The sequence below is a fragment of the Vidua macroura genome, chromosome 2 (assembly GCF_024509145.1).
Source record: "Vidua macroura isolate BioBank_ID:100142 chromosome 2, ASM2450914v1, whole genome shotgun sequence".
In the NCBI taxonomy this organism is placed as follows: domain Eukaryota; kingdom Metazoa; phylum Chordata; class Aves; order Passeriformes; family Viduidae; genus Vidua; species Vidua macroura.
This window is the reverse complement of record NC_071572.1, coordinates 38,956,796-38,977,099: the sequence shown is the minus strand read 5'-3', so window position 1 is coordinate 38,977,099 and position 20,304 is coordinate 38,956,796. Positions and strand designations below refer to the sequence as shown.

The 20,304-nt window shown below is 39.1% G+C and overlaps 1 protein-coding gene across 3 annotated transcripts in view; it reads left to right on the top strand.

Annotated features, from left to right (window-relative positions):
* The window catches only part of PCCA (propionyl-CoA carboxylase subunit alpha), a 272,572-nt gene that overhangs the window by 182,499 nt on the left and 69,769 nt on the right, over positions 1 to 20,304 (top strand). For all 3 annotated transcript variants that reach the window (XR_008441592.1, XM_054004588.1, XM_054004591.1), the window contains one exon: positions 19,906 to 20,004. Coding sequence is in view for 2 of the 3 variants with exons in the window: in XM_054004588.1 (XP_053860563.1) it covers positions 19,906 to 20,004 (99 nt within the window). In the remaining variant the exon portion in view is untranslated. The remainder of the gene's footprint in view (positions 1 to 19,905; positions 20,005 to 20,304) is intronic.

Sequence of the window (20,304 nt, the reverse complement as noted above, 5' to 3'; positions counted from 1 at the left end):
TGAGAAACTGAATTAAGGAGACTGTAAAAGTGTTGTGGCCTCATTCAGGCAAACCTTAAGCCTTTGGATGCTTAACAAGAGAGAAAATGTTTTAAAGTTGCCTGGGGCAAGGAGGACTGGGAGACTCCACCACTGCAAATGATCATGTAACTGTCAGAGTTATGCTTGAAGCATTGACTGCCAAAATAAAAGAAGTGTATTTTTAGGAAATCTGGGAGTAAAGATATACTCTGAGTAGGAACACTGTCTTTTACTATCCCTGTAATTGTTGCAATTCTGCCAAGAACTTGTAAGACCTTCAAATATTTTCTCCTAAAACTACCACTATGGCTTTGTGATTGACTAAACTTAAAGGGAAAACTTATCATACCTTATGTCCCATTAGGCACCTGTTGTTCCAAGTCTCAATTCAAGCATGTTTGGCTGCACTGGTCCTACAATGAATAAAATGTAGATTTCATTTTTAGGGCTGTTATAAAGCAAGAATCACTGCAGGGGAAAAGAAAAAAAAACATGAATAAATAGGTGTGGAATTACACCAATTTGGAATCACATAAAAAGATTAATTCTATAAAGTCCACATTTCCTTACATGTCAAAGTCACAGCAACTGATAAAATAAAAGCAGTTAAACCAGGGTTCTATTGATATGATTCCATCTTGACATTCTCCTAATCCATGACTAGGTTAACTAGGTGAGCAAAGTACTTCCAATCTCTTTTCTGTCCAGTTGAGCTGCTTTATTCAGTATATCTCTGCTTCTGAAGATGTAAGGTTCCTTTCTATATAACATAATGGTAAGGAGGCTTTTGCAATTTTGAGCTTTATTAACTGAATTAATGCCTTCAGCAAGAGTACAGATACAGAATGTGTGCCTTTACTGAAAGTACATTTAATTTTTATTACTTTTATGACAGTTCTGCTGTCTTTTGTGTGGAAACAAAATGGATGAAGATAAAAAAATTGGCACATAGTTGATATGAAATTTAATGCTAATGTATCTATATTGTGATTTTTTTTTCTAAGTAGCAAGTAGTGTAATGGCGTGATATCTTGAAAGAATTGGAGGATTTGAAAAGAGAGATCCCTCCTTTGTTTTACATTATCTGGCTGTGCTGAGGAAAAATGTCTGAAAAGTTTTCATTGTGAGGTGGGTGGAATTCTTTCTATCAGAGAATATCGGTGCCCACGGCCTCACTCTTAATGGCATCAAAGCTAATTCAACCTGAACAATCCCGAGTCCATGGGTAGGAAGAGAGTAGATTTCTGTCAAAAGATTTGCAAAGCTACAAAATAATCAGATGTTGCAGTTATTAACAAAGAGCAGACCTGTAAATTTCCTGCAATAACTGGCGCTTTCTTGGACAGAAAGTTGACCAAGCTCCAGGTATTTTGAGAGATTCTTTTTGCTAGTCCTGAATATTAATTTTTCCCAATCCTACTTGCCATTACTATCATTAGACATCACCTTTGTTGTGGTTATAACAAGAAAACTCCCCACGGTGAAGATCAATGCAGAGTCAGGTAATTATAGTTTATATCTACGTTAACAAGCTTTGATTATTTTGTAGTCAGCTGGTTCTGTAATGCAACATAGAAGTCTTCCACAACTTTAAAAAAAATTCTCATATTTTAAGCTATTTTTGTAGAAAATGTAGAGATCATTCATTGTAGGGAGCAGGAGTTAGCAGTAAAACCAAATGATGGGTGCTCCGGCTATTGGAGTCTGTTGTTGCAGAATGAACTTGTCTAAATTCAGTTTTCCTAGAATGATTATTCAAGAATGCACCAAAAATTTTTTGAGACTGCTCAGAAAATAAATGCATAAAATATACCCGTTTTCTTATTGTCATCTTTAGGTAGTTATAAAAATTCAGTGTTAGAATTTTAGCATTTCATTATGCATTTAGGGCTTTGACAGCTGATCTTGTTGTTCTAGGTATTTTGACCTTTCCTAGACACTTCACCTGTGAACTGTCAGAGGTGTCTGTGTGTGTCAGACTTCATAGCTGGCAGTCATGAGTGTGATTGCTTTGAAAATTGGTATAGATAGGTAGACAGGTTTTGTTTCCTGGATCATTTTAAGAGCAGAAAAATAGGCTTTTTTGTCAACCTCAGTTGTCTGCGCTGAAGGATTTTTACTGTTATTTTTTCCTAAGTATCCCTGAGCTTACTGGTTAAGTTTTACACTCTACCATCTATTGACTAGAAAGACAACAGACATGGTTTAGGTTTACCCATTGAAGTTACTATTTCTCCAGTCCTTCACCAAAGCTTTCCTGTTAGGATGCCTGCAAAACACTGAACCAGAGGTTAAGCAACAACCATGCTGTGGCCAATTTTATCTTGACAAATGGTGCCATTGCCAAGTCCTCATCAGGCAGACATGAAGTGTTAATTTTATGGGGAGAGGTGATGGCTAAGAGCAAAGGCTCTGTTTTCAGGAAAATAACCCTTGCAGGTAAAGAGAAGGAAGGAGACCTGAACCCTGTGTTTTGGATATTTTTCCCTTGTAGAAGTATTCTTCAGTTTTCCTTAAAGAAGGAGTGTTTGACTGTCCCTAGCCAGTAGTTGGGGTAGGATGGTAGAAGGAGGATGGTGTAGCTTAGTTCTCTAAATTTGTCCAGTATTGCCTTAATCTTGGCTGACCGTGTGATGATGAACATGACAAATGATTCACTGTGAAAACCAAAGAACCAGTGTAGTTCTTCTGTAGAAGAAATCAGTTGTTCCAACAACAAAAGTTCTTCATGCACCTCTGTTGTATGCAGATGGTATGTTGATCTTTCATTCCTGGAGGGGGGGATCTTCATGAAAATCCAGGATTAACCTTCAGTATATCTGAGTTTCCAATATCATGCCTGGGCTGAAGTGCTGGAATCCCTCTCCCACTCTCTATTGCTGTAGACAAACAATGGCTTGGCTGTTCCTGTACAAGCCTCCTTCAGACTAACAAACACTACCAGTGTTGAGTTCAGCATGAGAGCCAGCAGCCACTCACCCATCTGCCAGTTTTGTGTAATGGGAGGTAATTAAAGCCTCCCCTTTTGTTGAGGCTTTACTGGTGCAGGGAGGAATACCAGATTCTTGAGGCCAGAGTCCGAATGCCTGAGGAGGAGCGTGTTGCAGGACAGCTATGGGGCTGCGAGGCTGGAACAAAGGAAGCCTTGGCCTGGCTTCTGCTCCTGGGACTGCTCAGAGATTTTTGCCCAGTGACTGGTTTTGACACAACTGAGTAAACACAAAATTTAGCTTAGGTTTTGTGGTCTTGCAATAAGTACAGTGTGCTAAGCAAAATAATTTGAGTGTTTTCTATACTTGGGTATTGCTGTTAATCTATGAACATGAAACACTTGTTCAGCATTAAGTTTTAAGAGTCGCCTGAACTAAATGCCATTTTTTCCCCTTAAAAATTGAATATAGTATCTATTTAAAATATAACTTATGGTTTATATCAGCTAAAATCAGCTGTTCCACTTCTTGATGTCTTTCCAGTTCTAAAAAGACCATCCTTTCTGTAGGGGAATGAATAATGTAGGTTCGCTTGTTTCTGTGGGCATTTATTACAGCCATGCAGAACAGTTCCTGGAGAGGTTTTGCTATTTCTTATTTAGCAGCAGTGAAAATCATGATTATTCTATTTACTTGGCTTACCTCTATGGTAAAGAGTAACTCCTTGCACTGTGAGGAGGAAATGTTTGTTTACTCTGGCTGCTCCTTGCATATGCTGATCCAATTATAATTAAATATTAATATTTACTGAGAAAATGGGACATTTCTCAAGTTTGGTTAAATTGATTTTTTAAATCCAAGATATAGGTGAAGGCAACCCATCTTGTGTTTTGTGTAATGCTATTCATTATACAGAACTAATAGACAGTGTAGCGAATCAATAAAATATCACCATACATGTCAGATGAACATTAGGGCTGTAAATTCTTCATCAGGCAGAATCAGTAGGGGAAAAAAGGAAACAAAAAGCTAGATCAAAAGCGATGTGGGGAATTAATGTGGAGAAGATGAAAGGGAAGGAAACGAACAATAGGGTTGATGTAAGTGGAGGATTAGGTAAAGCAGAAGCAATCATTTTTTATGGAACAGATGAAAATAAATTGAGAATAATTGTTACGGGAGGTGCAAGTGGTGGCAAGTTGAAAATGACGTGTATTTAATGGCCTGATGAAAACGAGAGCTTGTTTGTGAATTGTACCTATGATTAATTTCCAAGGAGCAGACTTCTAATACTTCTTGTAATATCGAGTGTTGTTCTGTCTGTGGCATTCACACAAGCTTGTTGGATTCTTTAGAAAGTTAAAATACTGTGCTAGCATCATTCAGTGTTGTTTAGCTCCAGATAACAATTTTGTTTAAAATATTTGAAGTCAAACAAACCTTCCATTCACATCTGCTGTGTATACACAATGCTAGGTTAACTGGCTTGCTTGAAGGAGTGTTTACAGACACAGTTCATTACTTGGGTCTGTAACTTAACTCTGAAAGTTCCTAGAATACAGGATAAACTGAAATTATTATTGGGGCAAAATTTTACCTGTTTGTAAGCACACTGAATTAGGTTAATAATGTCTTAGGAATAAGGGAAGCCTGTTTTCCAGAACTGTGCATTAGGCTGATGTATGGTTCTGTTATGAAGAGTACATTGAGAATAATCAGGACCTGGTGTTATTGTGTTCCCTGACTGTCCTCTGCTGTATCCCACTCCATGCAAAAGGTAAAGGAGTCAGATCTCATGGTCATCCCATTCTCTCACCGAGCAGCAGTAGTTCTGTAAACTATCAGTGTTCTTATGCTCAAGAAAGACCACTGAGAAAAATCTGAAGGGACAGTGCTACCTTCTTTCTTGAGTTTTTTTCACACAACTAGTAGGGAAACTCTGAGCAGGGGGTGGAGGAGGCATTTGTTCTTGAGAAAAATTTGTTGTTCATTGGCTTAAAAGATTCTTCCTGGTGAATCCAAATTTTTTCCCCATAATTCTGCCATACTACTCACAGCAGTCAAGAGCTATGGTGATTACACCTATAGGAGATTTTGGAACTTGTTATTCCTGACTGTCCTTTGTTTGCCAAAGTTCATCTATAAGTCAAAGCATTGGACATGGTGGTGCCCGAGGGAAGCAAGTGTGATGTTGTGATATTATGTAGATCTGTCACTTACAATTTGGAGACTGTCTCTTTCAACATTTTGCTGTTTTTTCATAGCAGTATATTCAAGCTCACTTCAGTCTTTGTTGCTCTGTTCTGTCTCTGCTGTTCTTGATTCCTCAACACTTTTTGAATAATGAGGCCTTGAATTATAGACACACGATGGTACCAAGCTCTTTATAGCCCTCTCCCTACCATTTATGATGTTTGATTTTTCTCATGTGTGAAGTTAGCTTTGTTAAGATGATTTTCTTAGTAGGGCCTCTGTATAGAGAGGAACTACGATTTCCCTGCTCTGAAATTGTGTCCCTTGCCTTTTTTGACCTTGTTATAAAGTAGTTATTTTATTGAATCCAAAATGAATTTTTCATTTGCTGGTGTTTTCTTTTAATGTTACTGAGCATTTTCCCCAAAGTTTGCAACTTGCTTTTGGATTTTTTTAAAATGTTGTTTAGCTTTTAAATGCTTTTTGTCTTCTACTTAATTTTTTCATTTTGCCTTCTATTTGCACTATATTATATTTCCTGCTGATATACTTGCATCTAACCTTTCAAGGTATTAAGAAATATTAGGATGGTCTTTTTGCTTTATTTCATTGATCATTTCCTAAATTTTCAATTTCCAGCTACATTGATTCTCTGTATTTTAGATGCAGCCTTCTGAAGGTCTGGATCTCAAAGAATGCCTTGTGCAGTTTTATTTTTTCTTATTTTCTGGGTTAAAGCTTGAATGGGGCAAAATCTTTAATGTGGTCTGTTCAGTCTCTGTGGTGCTTCCAACTATTTGCTGTTATACTGTCAAAGTTAAATCTTGTTTCTTAGTGAGAATGAGTTTCACACTTCTTGAAATAAATTGAGATCAGCTGATTGCTCCCCCATACCCTGTCATTGGAGGTAAACTGCAATTGCTTCTACATTGTATGGATATACTGTCCTTGTGTAGTATGAGGTGAGTGATTTGGACTGACTTATCCCTTTAAAAGCAGGAATGCCCCTGGCAAAGTTTAGTATGAATAAGGGAGCAAAATTAGTTCAGAATCATTGCATTCCTTGCATTGAGCTCTTCTCTAGTTTTTTAACAGAAGGAGGAATTTCTCTTACGGAGATTTTCTTGGTTCTTTCATCCCTGAATGGAGCATCTCTGTGTTCTTGTGCAAGGACCACTTTAAATGACTGGGATAGTGGAGTCTATACGAGTGTATGAGGATCTGCGTCTCTTACATAGGATGTTTTCTGCAATGTGTGTTAGAACCCAGACAGATTTACTGGGCTTAGGAGTTGGGCCCTCATTTTAGAGTGCTGGGAGAAAGTGGGAAAGTGTTGTGACTTCTAGCATTTTAAATATGGAAGTGTGAGGATCCACCAATAAACCTCCCACATTTTCCCATCTCATTGATATTTTACAGCTACACTGGAGGATATGAAATGATGGCTGCTAGAATGAAAGATTCTGTCTTGTCTTCTAAGTTTTTAGAAAAAGTTGATAGAAAATCAGGTTAAGAAATATTAATAGAGCTTCTGAAATGTCCCAAAATGTTTTTAGAGATAGCACCACAGTACAATTCTATGAAAGAGAAGCCTTTTGCCACAAAACAAAACCAAAAACAAAACAAACAAACAAAAATTTATACATTTTTCATGGTATTTAAACCAGCAAAGGCGACTGTAGTGTCAGGAAGCCCCTTCTGTTGCTGCCTGAGAATCAGAGTCATGATTGTTGGGTATTTTCTGTGCATTTTCTTCCAATCTGACACCTAATTGATATCTAAATCATATCCCCATAATACCAGTGTTGTAGTAAATATGTAGCTTAATGTATGGTGATTGAATGTTTTATTTTGGAGAGTGTAAAACTTGCTCTGTTCTTTTTGACAGCTGTTTAAAAGATGTGTATTTTTGATTTGTCCAAAGTCTGAATATTTATAAGGGATTAAAATAAAGAGCTTGTTTAGCAGGTGCTGACTGCAATTTTGTAGCTGCAGTATCATAATCACTTCATGAGGTTTCTCTGTTAAGGAAATTGTCTTTGTTTAATGTTAAAGGATGTAGGTAATCTGTCTCTAATGCCAAATTATTTCAGGGTGTGCACTTCACTTTTTCCCCTACATTTACGTAGATCGGAAAACTGAATGTTCCAAACAACTTGTGGAACAGTTTCCATATCAACTTTTATGTACTAAAAATGTAATCAAAATTGTTCAACCTAAAATGTAAAAAAGAAGTCAAATTTAATTTATATGGCTTTTAAAAAGAAAATATTGTTTCTTATTTAACTGTTTTTGTTAGCATGATGGATTTGAATTTACCCCAGTAAAAGTCAGTGGCAAGCCACTGTTGCCTATTTAAATGTAAGTAGCTGGAACCATGAGGAAATACTGAATGTGAAGAGGTATCTGTTCACACACATTACTTTTATGCCTTTTGAGTGAATTCATGGTAATCAGTTTGTTAACATAAACAATGCAATCCCATTAACTTCTAAGGTAAATAGCATTAGATGCAAACATCTTTTTTACCTTGCTACATGGCTTGATTTGTTCTGCATATGGAAACACTTTGAAACTTTTTTGCATTTCCTCTTTTGTGTAAGTGGCTTATGACTCTTGTGATGTCTCATCTTTTACCTGCTGTGTCAGCTTTGTATCCCTATCCCCTGTGCAGTGGCCTGTGTTCTTCCCTTTCCTATTTATCACTGACATATCTGGAGTGGTGACATTCTTATTCTTATTCCCTATTCTGTGTTTATTTTAAAGCTAAAGGAGGGGTTTCTGAAGAGGGAATATGATTACTTACTGTTACTACTAATATACTAACTTACTGCTACTACTAATTCCTTACAGTTTTCCCTGCAAGATGGCTGGTGTGTTTTGATAAAAATTAGTATTTTTGTTTTGCTATTGGTTAAATATGCCCAAGAGAGATGATTCAAGTGTGTGGTTGGGGACCAGGAAATAATGGAATGGATTTCGTAAGGATTCATGATGCTATTACTTCTCAGCAGCTTCTGAAAAGTTATCAGATAAAAACACTTGCTTTGGTTTTGAAGTCATTAAACCTTGAAAGTAACCAAACAATGGGAATGGATTTATAGGTATTTTTATTGCATCTAGACTCTTCTTCCTCAATGCTTATTTTTATTTCTAAAATGAAAGTCCGCTTATATCTCCTGGCTCAAAGAAAAGGTCTCCTATAAACACTTTTTCTTATACTTGAGAAACATTAGGGCTAGTCTAGCTGTTACAATTTTATTGTTTACCTTAATCCAAATGCTTGGTAGAGCATACAGAAGTGATCTCTTTGGCTGTTTGATCAAAGGACATTGCAGATGAGATCAAAGAGATTTGGCTTTTGTAAGAATCAGGTTTGATTCTATGATATGCTTATTGTTCTGAGCCATCTGGGGCAGTTTGGGGAAGATATGCAATAACAAATATTTTGCATATGAAGCTTTTAGTTGAAGTGGTGAATAACCTTGGAGTGGGTATATTCAAAGGACTGGTGTTGACCTATATATCCTGTTGTGACAGCTGAGAGCAGCAGGTTGGAACTGCTGGATGAAATCCATACTCAGTTGCCCACTGTACTTTCTTCTTGTCACTACACAATGTCAAATTAAAGACACTTTTTAATTTTATTTTTTAACTGTTGCTTATTCTAGCTATTTACTAATTCAAAGAGAATATGGACTTGCTGCCATGGTAGTACAATGGGAAAAGTAATTTAATTCAGTGTCAGACTGTCCAGTCTGAGCATCCACCCTCTGTAACTAGGCCGAGGTGGAATACAACTTCGAAATATAATAAAGTGGTGCTTTTCTTTCTCATTAGCTATTTTGGTGCCTGCTGATTTTGTTGGATCTCTGTATCAAGTTTTAAATGGTGTGTGAAATAAAACACTTCTCAGCTGATGGATATGATCCTCATGATTACAAATGCTCTTCAGATTGCTGTGTTATGTTTTATTTAGATCAGACATGGAAGTCTACCTAATGCATAATGTTCAGTATAGAAAGGAGATAGAAAAAAAGACCAGTAGGAACCAGTTTTTGATATCTGGGTGGTAGTACTGGGAGTTCCTCACTGGCCAGTATTAATTCCCACCCCTCTTCTAATTATGAAACAAAAATTAGAGACTTGAGACTTACACTTGACTTGTCAGCAGCACATTGGCAATCAATGCAGTAATTCATTAATTCTTGACTCTAAGCTTGAGATCCAGCTTCTGGTGATACAGTCAATTTAAAAAAAAAAAGTAAAATCTGTCTTAGCTTGCATATCCTTATTACATAGCTTTCACTGAATCAAATGAATATTCACTAAATGAATATATGTATTAGGTGAATACTTAAAAAAAAAAGAAATGTATTCCAAAATGTGGTTTTTCTGAAAGGGTAGTATGAATTTTAGTCTGTCGTGTTTTATAGTGGCACTTTGGTATGATAATGTCATTCTACTCTTTGAGAGTTTATACTGTCAAGTGGGATAGGGCTTGGGAATCTCTGTGTGCCTCTGAAGTGAAAGAATGGAAACTTGGCAGCTCAAAGTCATTTTGGAATGAGGCTTGCTTAATGATTTCAGTATATAGACATGAATCATGACTCAATAGCTACTAAGTCAGCTCCATCTTATCACAATCTGTTAATCTATGTGTTTTTACCTCCCAGCATAATGCTCCTAGTCACTCAGATCCTGTCATTGGTCCCTATGCTAAACTCCTTTTCAAGAGAGAAAACAAGACTATCCTCAACAGATTATCCTATCAAACAAGGAAAGCTGAGTGCAATGCAGCTTTCAAAGTGCCCAGTATGCACATGATAGCAATACTGTTTGAACCACCTGCACGATTTTCCAGCCACCTAGGAGCAATATCTGTAGCCAGATTGGAGCATATTTAGCTGCAGAGCTGCAGCGCCAGGGCATTTGTCTCTGTAGAGCAAAGTGAAAAGGAAAGCAAGTCATGTTCTTTCTTCTTTTCCACACTGATCCAATAACAATAGACATCCATATTCCCCAAACCAGCTGTACTTTTTGTGTCTGAAGCTGTTGCCAGCAGATGTTAATTACTGTTAAATGTTGTTTTATTTTCGTCATGTATTTTTAACTTCTGCCCCCCCCCCCCCACTCCTTTTTGTAGCCTTAGTGGACTCAGGCAGGTTACAAGTACGAGATGTCATTTTAATAATGACTCTGCAAGGAAACCTGAAGGAGTAAAACAAAGCATTTGCTGCAGTGAAGTGTTTTTGTTGCATACAGCCTCTCTGCTAGGTTTTGCAGAGAGGATCACTTCCCTGGTGAATGCTTGAAGAAAGCCCTTGCTGATTAGAGGTGATGAAGGCCATCACTTCTCCCTCTCCTTTTGTTTTGATTCTGTTGTTGTTAAGCTGAGGAGCCGATGCCTGTTGTGTGCTCTTTTCCTCGGTCTCTATGCTGGCATGCTCCCATTTCTAAAGTGAGATCTACCAAAGCAGCTAATGGTAATTTGCATCTATAAGTGCTACTTTAAAGAAAAGAGAGATAATTTCAATGTGTGCACATGTGTTTGATTTATTCTAGTGGTTATGTGCTATTTGCTGCTCTTGTGATTGAGGACTGCCCATTCTGTGAATGTGCTTAATACTTTGAAAACTTGAAAGTTATGATGGCACCCCACACAATGTCAAAATGTGCATTTGAAGTAAAAGCCCAGCAATTCAGCTCATCTGGTCTTGTTCATAGCAGGTAAAAGGCTGCCTTGATGACACTTAGAGCAAATGAATTTCTCTCCTGCAGTCATGCACTGAATAAATTGCTTGATCTAGTTCGGTACAAAAGGACATGATCTATAAATAGTTAACAGAGCTTTCTTCAGGACAAGTGATCTATAGACTGGAACTCTCTCTTGGGGTCTTTTAAAAAAGTAAGTGCTGATATGAACAAAAGGAAAGTTTGTTTAAAAAAAAAGGCCTTTTTAATGAGATTGAAACTCACATACTTTAACTTCCTTTTGAAAGCATCTGGCCAACCACTTCAAAAGTCCAAAAGGCTAACCTTACAGTCACTTGAAGAAAAGAAAAAAGGTCAGTCTGCTAATCTGATGTGAATATATTGTCAATAACTGAAAATACGAGATAAAACAGCTGGTTAATTTGAATCAAAGAAATTGCTGTCATATAAGCATCAGTGGATTCAATTTTTACCGTTTTAGGCTTAAAGGAACTTCTTTTTATGACACTTTTATACATTTGTCTATCTACCACACTGTTGGCCACAGGGTCTCTCTCTGTCCTCTATGCTCTTTCATGCACTTTTTTTGGCAGCTAATATTGCAGGTTTTTAGACTGTTGGTATTTGTAATAAGCAAAACTTCTAAGACATGTATGTGTGCTAAAGGAAGTGAACATCTACCAAATTTCATCATGTGGCATTTTCAAGAAGGAAGAAAAATTCTATAAAATCATAGATTAGTTAACGTTGGAAAAGATCTCCAGGATCAATGAGTCCAACCTTTAATCGAACACACCTTGTCAGCTAAACCATAGCACAAAGCCAGCTTTTCCAGGAGTATGCTGTGGGAAACAGTACCAAAGGCTTTACTGTAGTTCAGGTAGGCAATATCCACAACCTTTCCCTCATCCACTAGGTGGGTCACCTGGTCATAAAAGGAGACCAGGTTGGTCAAGCAGGACCTGCCTTTCCTAAACCCATGCTGGCTGGGGCTGATCCCTGGTTGTCCTGTATATGCTGTGTGATTGCACTCAAGACAATCTGTTCCATAACCTTCCCCAGCACCAAGGTCAGGTTGACAGGTCTGTAGTTGCCCAAATCCTCCTTCTGACCCTTTCTGTAAATGAGTGTCACACTGGCCAACCTCCAGTCACCTGGGACAGCCTCAGTTAACCATGACTGATGATAAATGGTTGGGAGTGGCTCGTTGAGCTCTTGCAGCAGCTCCCTCAGTGCCCCCGGTGGATGCCATCAGCCCCACGGAGCTGTGAGTGTCTCAGTGGCACAGCAGGTCACAAACTGCTTCCTCCTGGATTGCAGGTGCTCTGTTCTGCTCCCTGTCCCTGACTACCAGCTCAGGGGCTGGTTGTCCTGAGGAAAACCAGTCCTTCTGTTAAAGACTGAGGAAAAGAAGGTATTAAGTACCTCAGCCTTTTCCTCAGCCTTGGTTACAATGTTCCCCTCAGCATCCAATAAAGGATGGAGATTTTCCTTGGCCTTCCTTTTTGTTGTTAATGTATTTATAAAAACACTTTTTATTATATTTCACAGCAGTTGCCAGATTGAGTTCTAGCTGAGCTTTCGCCTTTCTAATTTTCTCTCTACATGATTCATGTACTCTTCCTGAGTTTGCTGCCCCTTCTTCCAAAGGTCATAAACTCTCATTTTTTCCCCTGAGTTCCAGCAAAAGCTTCCTGTTCAGCCAGGCTGATCTTCCCTGCCAGTTTGTCTTTCAGTATGTAGTGATGGCCTGCTCCCACACCTTTAAGATTTCCATCTTAAAAGTATGTCCAGCCTTTCTGGACCCTTTGTTAATAAGGGTGGTTTCCCAAGGGACTCTGAATCATTAAGTTCTCTTTCACTGAGTTGGGAGCAGTCATCTTGAAAGTGCTCTCAATATGGATTTCCCTGCCTGTATGACCTGTGCATGTAAAGCTGGGGTTTTGGTGGCAGTGTGCTTGCAGAACTGGATGGTGATGGTAACAAAGCGGCAGGTTGGTGTGAATGACAATTCTGTCAGTGTCTCCAGGACACATCTAGCACCAGGACTGGCGCCAGCAAGCACAGTGTGTGCACATATGACTGGACAGAGCTTAAGAAGCAGACATATGACTGTAAGTGCTTGGAGGCCAGAAGGCCTCTCTCTTAACTAGAGAGAAGAGAAAGCCATCCATTTAGAAATTTGCCATCTATTTAGAAAGTTTTTGGGAGAGCAAATTATTCTGTGCCTACAGAGAAACTGAAAGCTAAGTGTCCATACTAGGAAATCACTTGAGCAGGTGAAGGTCACTGGATTGATCAATTGAAAAAAAATTAAAATAGCATAGTGTAGTTGCCTGATCTAGGTGAGGAAGTCAACTAAGACTTCTCTAAACAACTGAAGGAAATATCTGTCACAGGATGTGCTGGTCATGGGGAACCTGACATCTTCTGGAAGGGCAACATATGGGATGAATGGTGGAAGGTTTTTGAATGGTGTTTGGGATAACTATTTGATACTGGTACTGGATAGATGAACTGGTGTTGACACACCCAGATCTGCAACTCACTTCCAAGGAAGAACTGGCTGAAGAGGTGATACCAAAGATAGTCTTGGCTATGACAGCCATGAAATAAATGGCTGTTGTTTAGGATCCTGAAGGAAATGAAGAAAAAGATTAGCAGGGCATAGATCTTGGACACCAGGCTAGTGGATGTCAGTGCATTCTTTATTTGTGCAAGGTGCTCCACTTGCGTTGGGACAACTTCAGGTATCAGTACAGGCTGGGGGATAAATGGATTGAAAGCAGCCATGCTGAGAAGGATTTGGGGGTGCTGCTGGATGAGAGGTTTCATGGGAGCCAGTAGTATTGTGGGCTGCATCAAAAACAGCATGGCCAGCAGGTGAGGAAGGTGATGCTGTCTCTCTACTCCACTCTGGTGACATCCCATGTGAAGTGGTATCAACTTGACAGACTTCTATAATAAATTGACAGGATCTGTGGTCTAGGGGAGAGCAGTGAATGTCATTTACCTTGACTTTAACAAGTCTTTGTCATGATCTCACCCAGCAAGATAAAAAGCCATTTGAGTGGTCAGACTCAGTGGGCCATGGTTAATGGGTTGTACTCTGCTCGGAGATCACCAAGGGACTGTCAGGGATTGTATTATGACCAGTTGTGTTCAACAACCTTATCAGTACCTGGAGGTGGCAGTGGGAGTGCACAGTCCTTAGATCTACAGAAGACAGAATTGGAGAAAGTGCTCAATGCAGTCAAGGGCAATGCTGCCACCCAGTGGGACCTTGGCAAGCAAGAGGAATGGGCTAATGGGAACTTTGTTAAACTGACCAAAGTCAATGTCTGTCTTGTAGACGCAGTATTTGATGTGGTCTGAGTTTTGAGTAGCAGGATCTAATGACTTCCCTTTATCTGCAGACTACACCTCTGTTAACAGCACAGGGCACTGATAGCAACTTTTGGTGCCAGGGCATGCTGCTGACTCAGTCATGTCCTGCTGACATGTCCACCCATATGTCCAAGTCCTTCTCCACGGAGCTGCTCCCTAGCCCGTCAGGCAGCAATGTATCTTTGCGATGGGTTCATCCTTCTCACATGTTGGACTTAAAAATTAGTCTTGAATTTCACAAAGTTTTCATTATCCCTTTCCTCTTGCCTGCCTAGGCCCCCCTGATGGCAACCCTGCTCTCGAGTGTTTCACCCAATTTTGTACCATCTCTAAACTCGATGAGAGTATACTGTCACCTCTTCCAGGATGTGGTCCTGGAAAACGTCAAACACTTTGGGAGTAATCAGACCCTGGGTTACTATCAAATACAGTCCAAAGAACAGCAGATAAAGCATATATAAGAAGAAGCTTAACTAATAAGAATTGCCCACATGGGAAATCTTACTTTCTTTGCATTTATGCATAATTCATTTGCATTTATGAATGACAACATGTGAAGTGCTATTTGGTTGCTGCTATTTCCTAATGTGGCAAATATGACTTTGATTTTGTTTAAGGTTTTTAAAGGCAATGTGGGGAAGTTAGAGCAAGTTGTATAAGACCCAATAGTTTCCAAGACAGCTCTGCAAATTACCACATGTTCTTACAGGCTCCAGGTAGCCAATAATTTTCATTATAAGGAAGTGTGCTGTGATTATTTGCTATGGTAATATATAGATGCAAGACAGTGTTTGAACTCTTCTGCTAACTGTGAATTTTTTTACATTAAAAACTAGCAAAATATTTTAAAAATTGCCTGGGGTTTCATGCATCATGCTTCTAAAGGAAGTCTTGGGGTCATCACCCCCATAAAGACTTTCCTCACATTCTTGAGGTTGCATGGGACTGCAAAAGGTAACCATTGCAAGGGGACAGTTTTCACTTGCCTTTTCTCTTCCATTCCCATGTGCTTCTCTGTTGGCTAGACAGTAAATTAGATGAGAATTTCATGCATTTTGTGAAAACTGGGAACAAAAAACTGCTTTATCCAGCTCAATTTGGCTCAGTCTGAGGTCACTGCAGGCTTTTACTGAATACTGCTGCCTGTGGCTGGATCTTCTATTGCCACACTGTGCTACAAGTTCTCTGGTCATGCCCTCTTCTGCACAAGAAACAATACCTATCCTTTACCTGATTTGTAAAAATGTGAAGAATCTCCTTGCTGTTTTGGCAAGCACGGTGTGGTTAGCAGTGATGGAGGTAAGGAGTCTTCTCCTTGAGACAGTTACTTTTTCCATAGAAGAGGAGAGCTTTATGTAGGTTTTGTAGCCTCAAACATATAAGCTACCTCAAGTTTACAAGAGTTATGCTTGCTGTTATTGTTCCTTCCTTGCAGGAATGATTTTAAGGTTCACTTTGTAGAGCCCTTGCTGCCCACTGGTGCCTTAGATTAATGCCAGTTGAAGGGAGTGCAGGCTATGACAGTGAATATTCATATATATTCTGTGAAGAGTAATGTCGGTTTTCCTGAAAAGTGCCTCTTCATGGGCAGCTGTCTTGATTAGAGAAAGACTTCAGCAAGGCAGGTCTACAGAGGGTGATTTTTCATTTTGTGGATCTGATTGATTAGAGAATGTCATCACTTCTGTTACAGTAAGAGGTAGAATTAAGGGCTGTAAGTCCTATGGCTGAGGGTGGCATAGCCAAGTCGTTAGGGCCAGGACTCTTGAGTTAAACACCATACTGAGAGGCAGAATTGAAACCATGGGATTAAATCAGCAGACTTAAGTTAGTCAGACTCAAGGCTGGTATGAGGAACTTCAGGCATAATGTTTTGAAGGATCAGGCAGGAAACAAATGCTTTAGCTGCCCTCTAGTCTCCTGGAAAACCACCTTCATTTCCAGGAGAAAAGAAGTGACATGTGCCAGATGTACGCGAGACTTTGCATTAGTAAATTAACAGGGCTATAACACTCAGGCTTGTGCTGCCTTCTTTAATTGCCTGACATGCACACAGAATGCCAAATTATGTTCTCTAAAGGAAACTGAATGCAGATTATGCTTTGCAGCTCTTTGCACTATTGGTTAGCTGGTACATATCATGCTGAACATCAGGAACTCACTCCACAAGAGGTGAAGGGGCTGCTACTTGTGTAGTTCAGGTGCATGCCAGCGAAAGTCTGCAAAGTTGTGACAGTGGGGTAAGCTGTTGACCTTTTTCTAGCATTGTGTCTTGGACTTGTCACTCTTCTTTCTGAGACCTCATTTACAGTAGCTTTTGAATTGGAAATAATTGTGAAGGACTGTGGCTGCTTTCATCTTTTATGTCCTCACATACGCACAAACAAACCTTTAAAAAAAGGAATAATTCACTACCACCATGTCACATGGGTGTAGTGCAACAGTGCAAACATAGTTACTGTAGATGCACAGACACACATGTGCATACTTGGAACTGAGTAGTTAAGGATAAAGCTACACTATATAGGTGTGCTAAAGCACAATGTGATCCACTGCAAGAGTGAATTGACTGGGATCTTTTCCCTGCAGTTCAAGTGTTAGCATCCATCGAATGGTGATTTGTTCTTGGCTGTCTTAGGAGCAAAGAAACAAAGCAACATGGGAAGTAGTCAATGTAATGTCATTAGTTAATCCCCATGTCCCCCCACCACCCTAAACCCCCACCCCCAACCCCCCAGGTCTAAAGCAAAAAGGTCCTGGGTTTATTGCAGTATTTATTAGGTTCAGTTATGATATCCATTGCTAGAGGAGGAATGAAGGCAAATGCAAACTTCTGACAGGTTCTTCTACCATCTTTTCTCTTCCCTTATTTCTACCTGCTAGCCATGCTAGGCTGTTGAGTTGCAGAAAGAAGGTTTGCTCTATTAGATAAAGTATTGGCTTGATTTCAATCCCCATCTGGTTTTGGCCCACTGTGTCCCATCTTCCCCTCCACCCCTGCCTTTTCCCTCATTTATAGTAAAAGAAACGTGATCACTACATGGTAAATATCTTATCCTCAGTCCTTGTTCATTTTCTCTGATATCTTGATGTCCTGTCTTTGTCGTCCTACCTATCAGAGCATAGGTAGCCACATTTCCTTGGGATTCTCTTGGCTTCGCATCATCAGTTGGTTACACATTGTGCTAATAATGCACAGGTAGTGTATAGGCCATTAATTTAAGAGTTAAACTCAATGATCCTTGTGGATCCCTTCCAACTGGGAATGTTCTGTGATTTCTGCCATCTTCCTCAGTTGCACATACCATAGTGAGCTGCCGGTGAAGGCAGCTAAGACCCTGTAGCTCCATTCTGTGAGAAGTCTGCTGCAGTTTATGGGATAAGCATTAGTTCATATAACCCTTCCCCTGACCCTCTTATTCTTTCTTGAGTAGAGAAACCATAGTAGTGGCAATATATTATCTGCTGGTTTCTCTATTGCACATAAACAGCCTGGAGTGTCATGGATTGTTTAGACTTAGCATCTGCTTGCTCTCTCCTTTCAGGGTGGTTTCCACCGGAAATGTTTGATATTAACTTAATCTGTAATCAAGAACGGAAAGACTTGTATAGATCCTTGTGAGGGATTTTGGACAGGTCATTTACCACTGTGACAAAGAGGCTTACTCCTCTTTTGCTCATCTGTACAGTGACAAAAGAGCTAATGATTAGTGTGAGTTTGTTGTGGAGGTATTGACTTGCATCCTGCCCCTGAAACACCCTTTTCTAGAACTGTAGATAGCAGCTATAGATTTTCTCTGAGGCTTCATGTAAATCCTACACTGCTACAAGCAGTATGGTGTATACTTAAAGGATGTTTTGGTGACCAGTAGTCTGGTCTGCTTTGGTGGTGCCTCACCTCTATCCCTGGAGACACATGGTAAACGATGTTTTCAGACCCAGGCTCCTGTGCAGACAGTCTTTCTCTGGTTTTAGCAATAACAACATTTAAAGAATTTAAATAATTGCCTCACTGAAGTTCAGTTGGTAATCACAGAGTGCTCAATAGTCAGAGCACTGGATTTGCTTTTCTCCATTTGGAAAAGTCTTTTTGAGATGTTTCTCTTGTTCTCAATAAAGGCAGTATTTGCTGATGCACGTTTGCTGAGAGTGGACTGGGTTCACCAGAGTGTTCCAGCTGCTCTGCAGTGCTCTGGAAATGCAAACCAGCTGCAGGTCTGTCCTAACTCAAGCCAGGTTTGTGGCTGGTTTGCATCACTGGAGCAGTGTAAAATACCTGAAGCATGCCAACTAATCTGGCCTATTGGTGAACCATTATAAATGACTTGTTTTTCTTCTTGTTCTTTACATGTAACTTTATTTGTAGTAAAAGCCCATGAAAATTGCATAAGGCAAACTTGGTGTTCTAAACTAAAGTCTATAAAATTAGAGTGTTATTTAAGGCAGAACTGTTTCTTCTTAACTGAAATAAATTTATCAGATTACACACTGCTCCTCTGCACTTCTCTGTTATGGATTTCTTTTAAGATACTTCTTCTTATTATTAGATCAAATAATGATAAGTCCGACACCTAAAAGAGTAGGCTTTATAAGTTTTATTTTGCAAAAGGTGTGCTCAGCTTTTATTCTAAATGCATTGAATTTTTTTCTAGTTTATTGAGAATGTATGCAATAGTTATGTCATTATCACTATTGTTTGAAATTTACTGATTAGAAAATACTTCGGAGATTTTGAGAGAGGAAGAAAATTGACCATCCATGATTTTTCTTGTGTTTATAGTAAATAATAGTTATCTACCTTCAATAGAATGATGAGCGTTCAAATCATGCCATAAATAGTAATCACCAATTACATTAGTCCATATGTAATATTTTTTTCATAGCCATCTCTTTCTCTGAGACTGTTATAGTGTTGAATGTGTAATGTGTGTTTTTAAACAGTATAATACAACGGAAGAATGACAGAAGTGTCATTACAGATACTCTGATGTACACTTTTTTTCAGAACCCAGAATTTTTGCTCTTCACCTAGGAATATTTTTGCATAATGAATATGGTATGATTTAAAATAAAACCTACTTTCTGCATAAGCATATTGGCATTCAAGTCGGAAATTGTATTTCTCTGATCAGCTGTATATTGAAAGAAAGCATGTCAGAATTTGCGAAGTTTTTCTAGACTTTGAGGCAAAACGCTGAAGAATTAATTACTGCCTCATATTAATTAAGATAACAATGCAAAGCCCTTCATTAGAAGCATAGGAAAAGTTCTTCCTTGGTCCTTGGAGAGAATATTATATGCAAGCCCTGTTGTGTGGGTTGCAAGGTGTCACTGGAATTTATATGCATTACTTGTCTAATTGCAGTAAATGTAGCATGTCCAGATAGGTTTAAAAGTTGGATGGCTGTTTGTTACTTGCTGGAAATCACTTGAAACCTTGCTACTCAGAGGCAGCTGTTCACAGGTCCTTCACCTCTCCCCAGAGATAGCTGGAAGACTCTGTTGTTGGACCCTGTCTTTTATGGCAGAAGCAGTAAACATGACAGGTTGTTTGGGAGCCATCTGTTTTAAAATGGTTGCTGCTTTGTATGCAGTAATGAACTTGAGATCAGTTTTCTGTCTGTCTTCATAGTAACAGCCTTGTTTGGTGTCACAACAGGTGGAAGTTGATGGGATGAAACTAAATGTGACCAGCGAGTGGAACCTGGCTTCACCCTTGTTGTCTGTCACCATTGATGGCACTCAGAGGACTATACAGGTAATCTCACCAAAGCCTCTTTGGGCATGCAAATAATACTGAAACATGGGGTCTAGACTTGCTGCATCATAAAAATTATGTGATGTTGTACGAACAGCAGAATATTTCTACTTTGAGACAAATACACTCCACTAAAGCTCTGAATGCACTCAAAGTTACTTACCTAGAGTTTTTAATATCTTGCTTTTAATGAGAAGCTCATTATTTAGACAGATGTTTACCCCAGCTTATAGGCTGTCTTTATTTAGTAGCTTGTGAGGAGACAGAGTTTCTTAATCATGTAAAAATAAGAAATGGTTT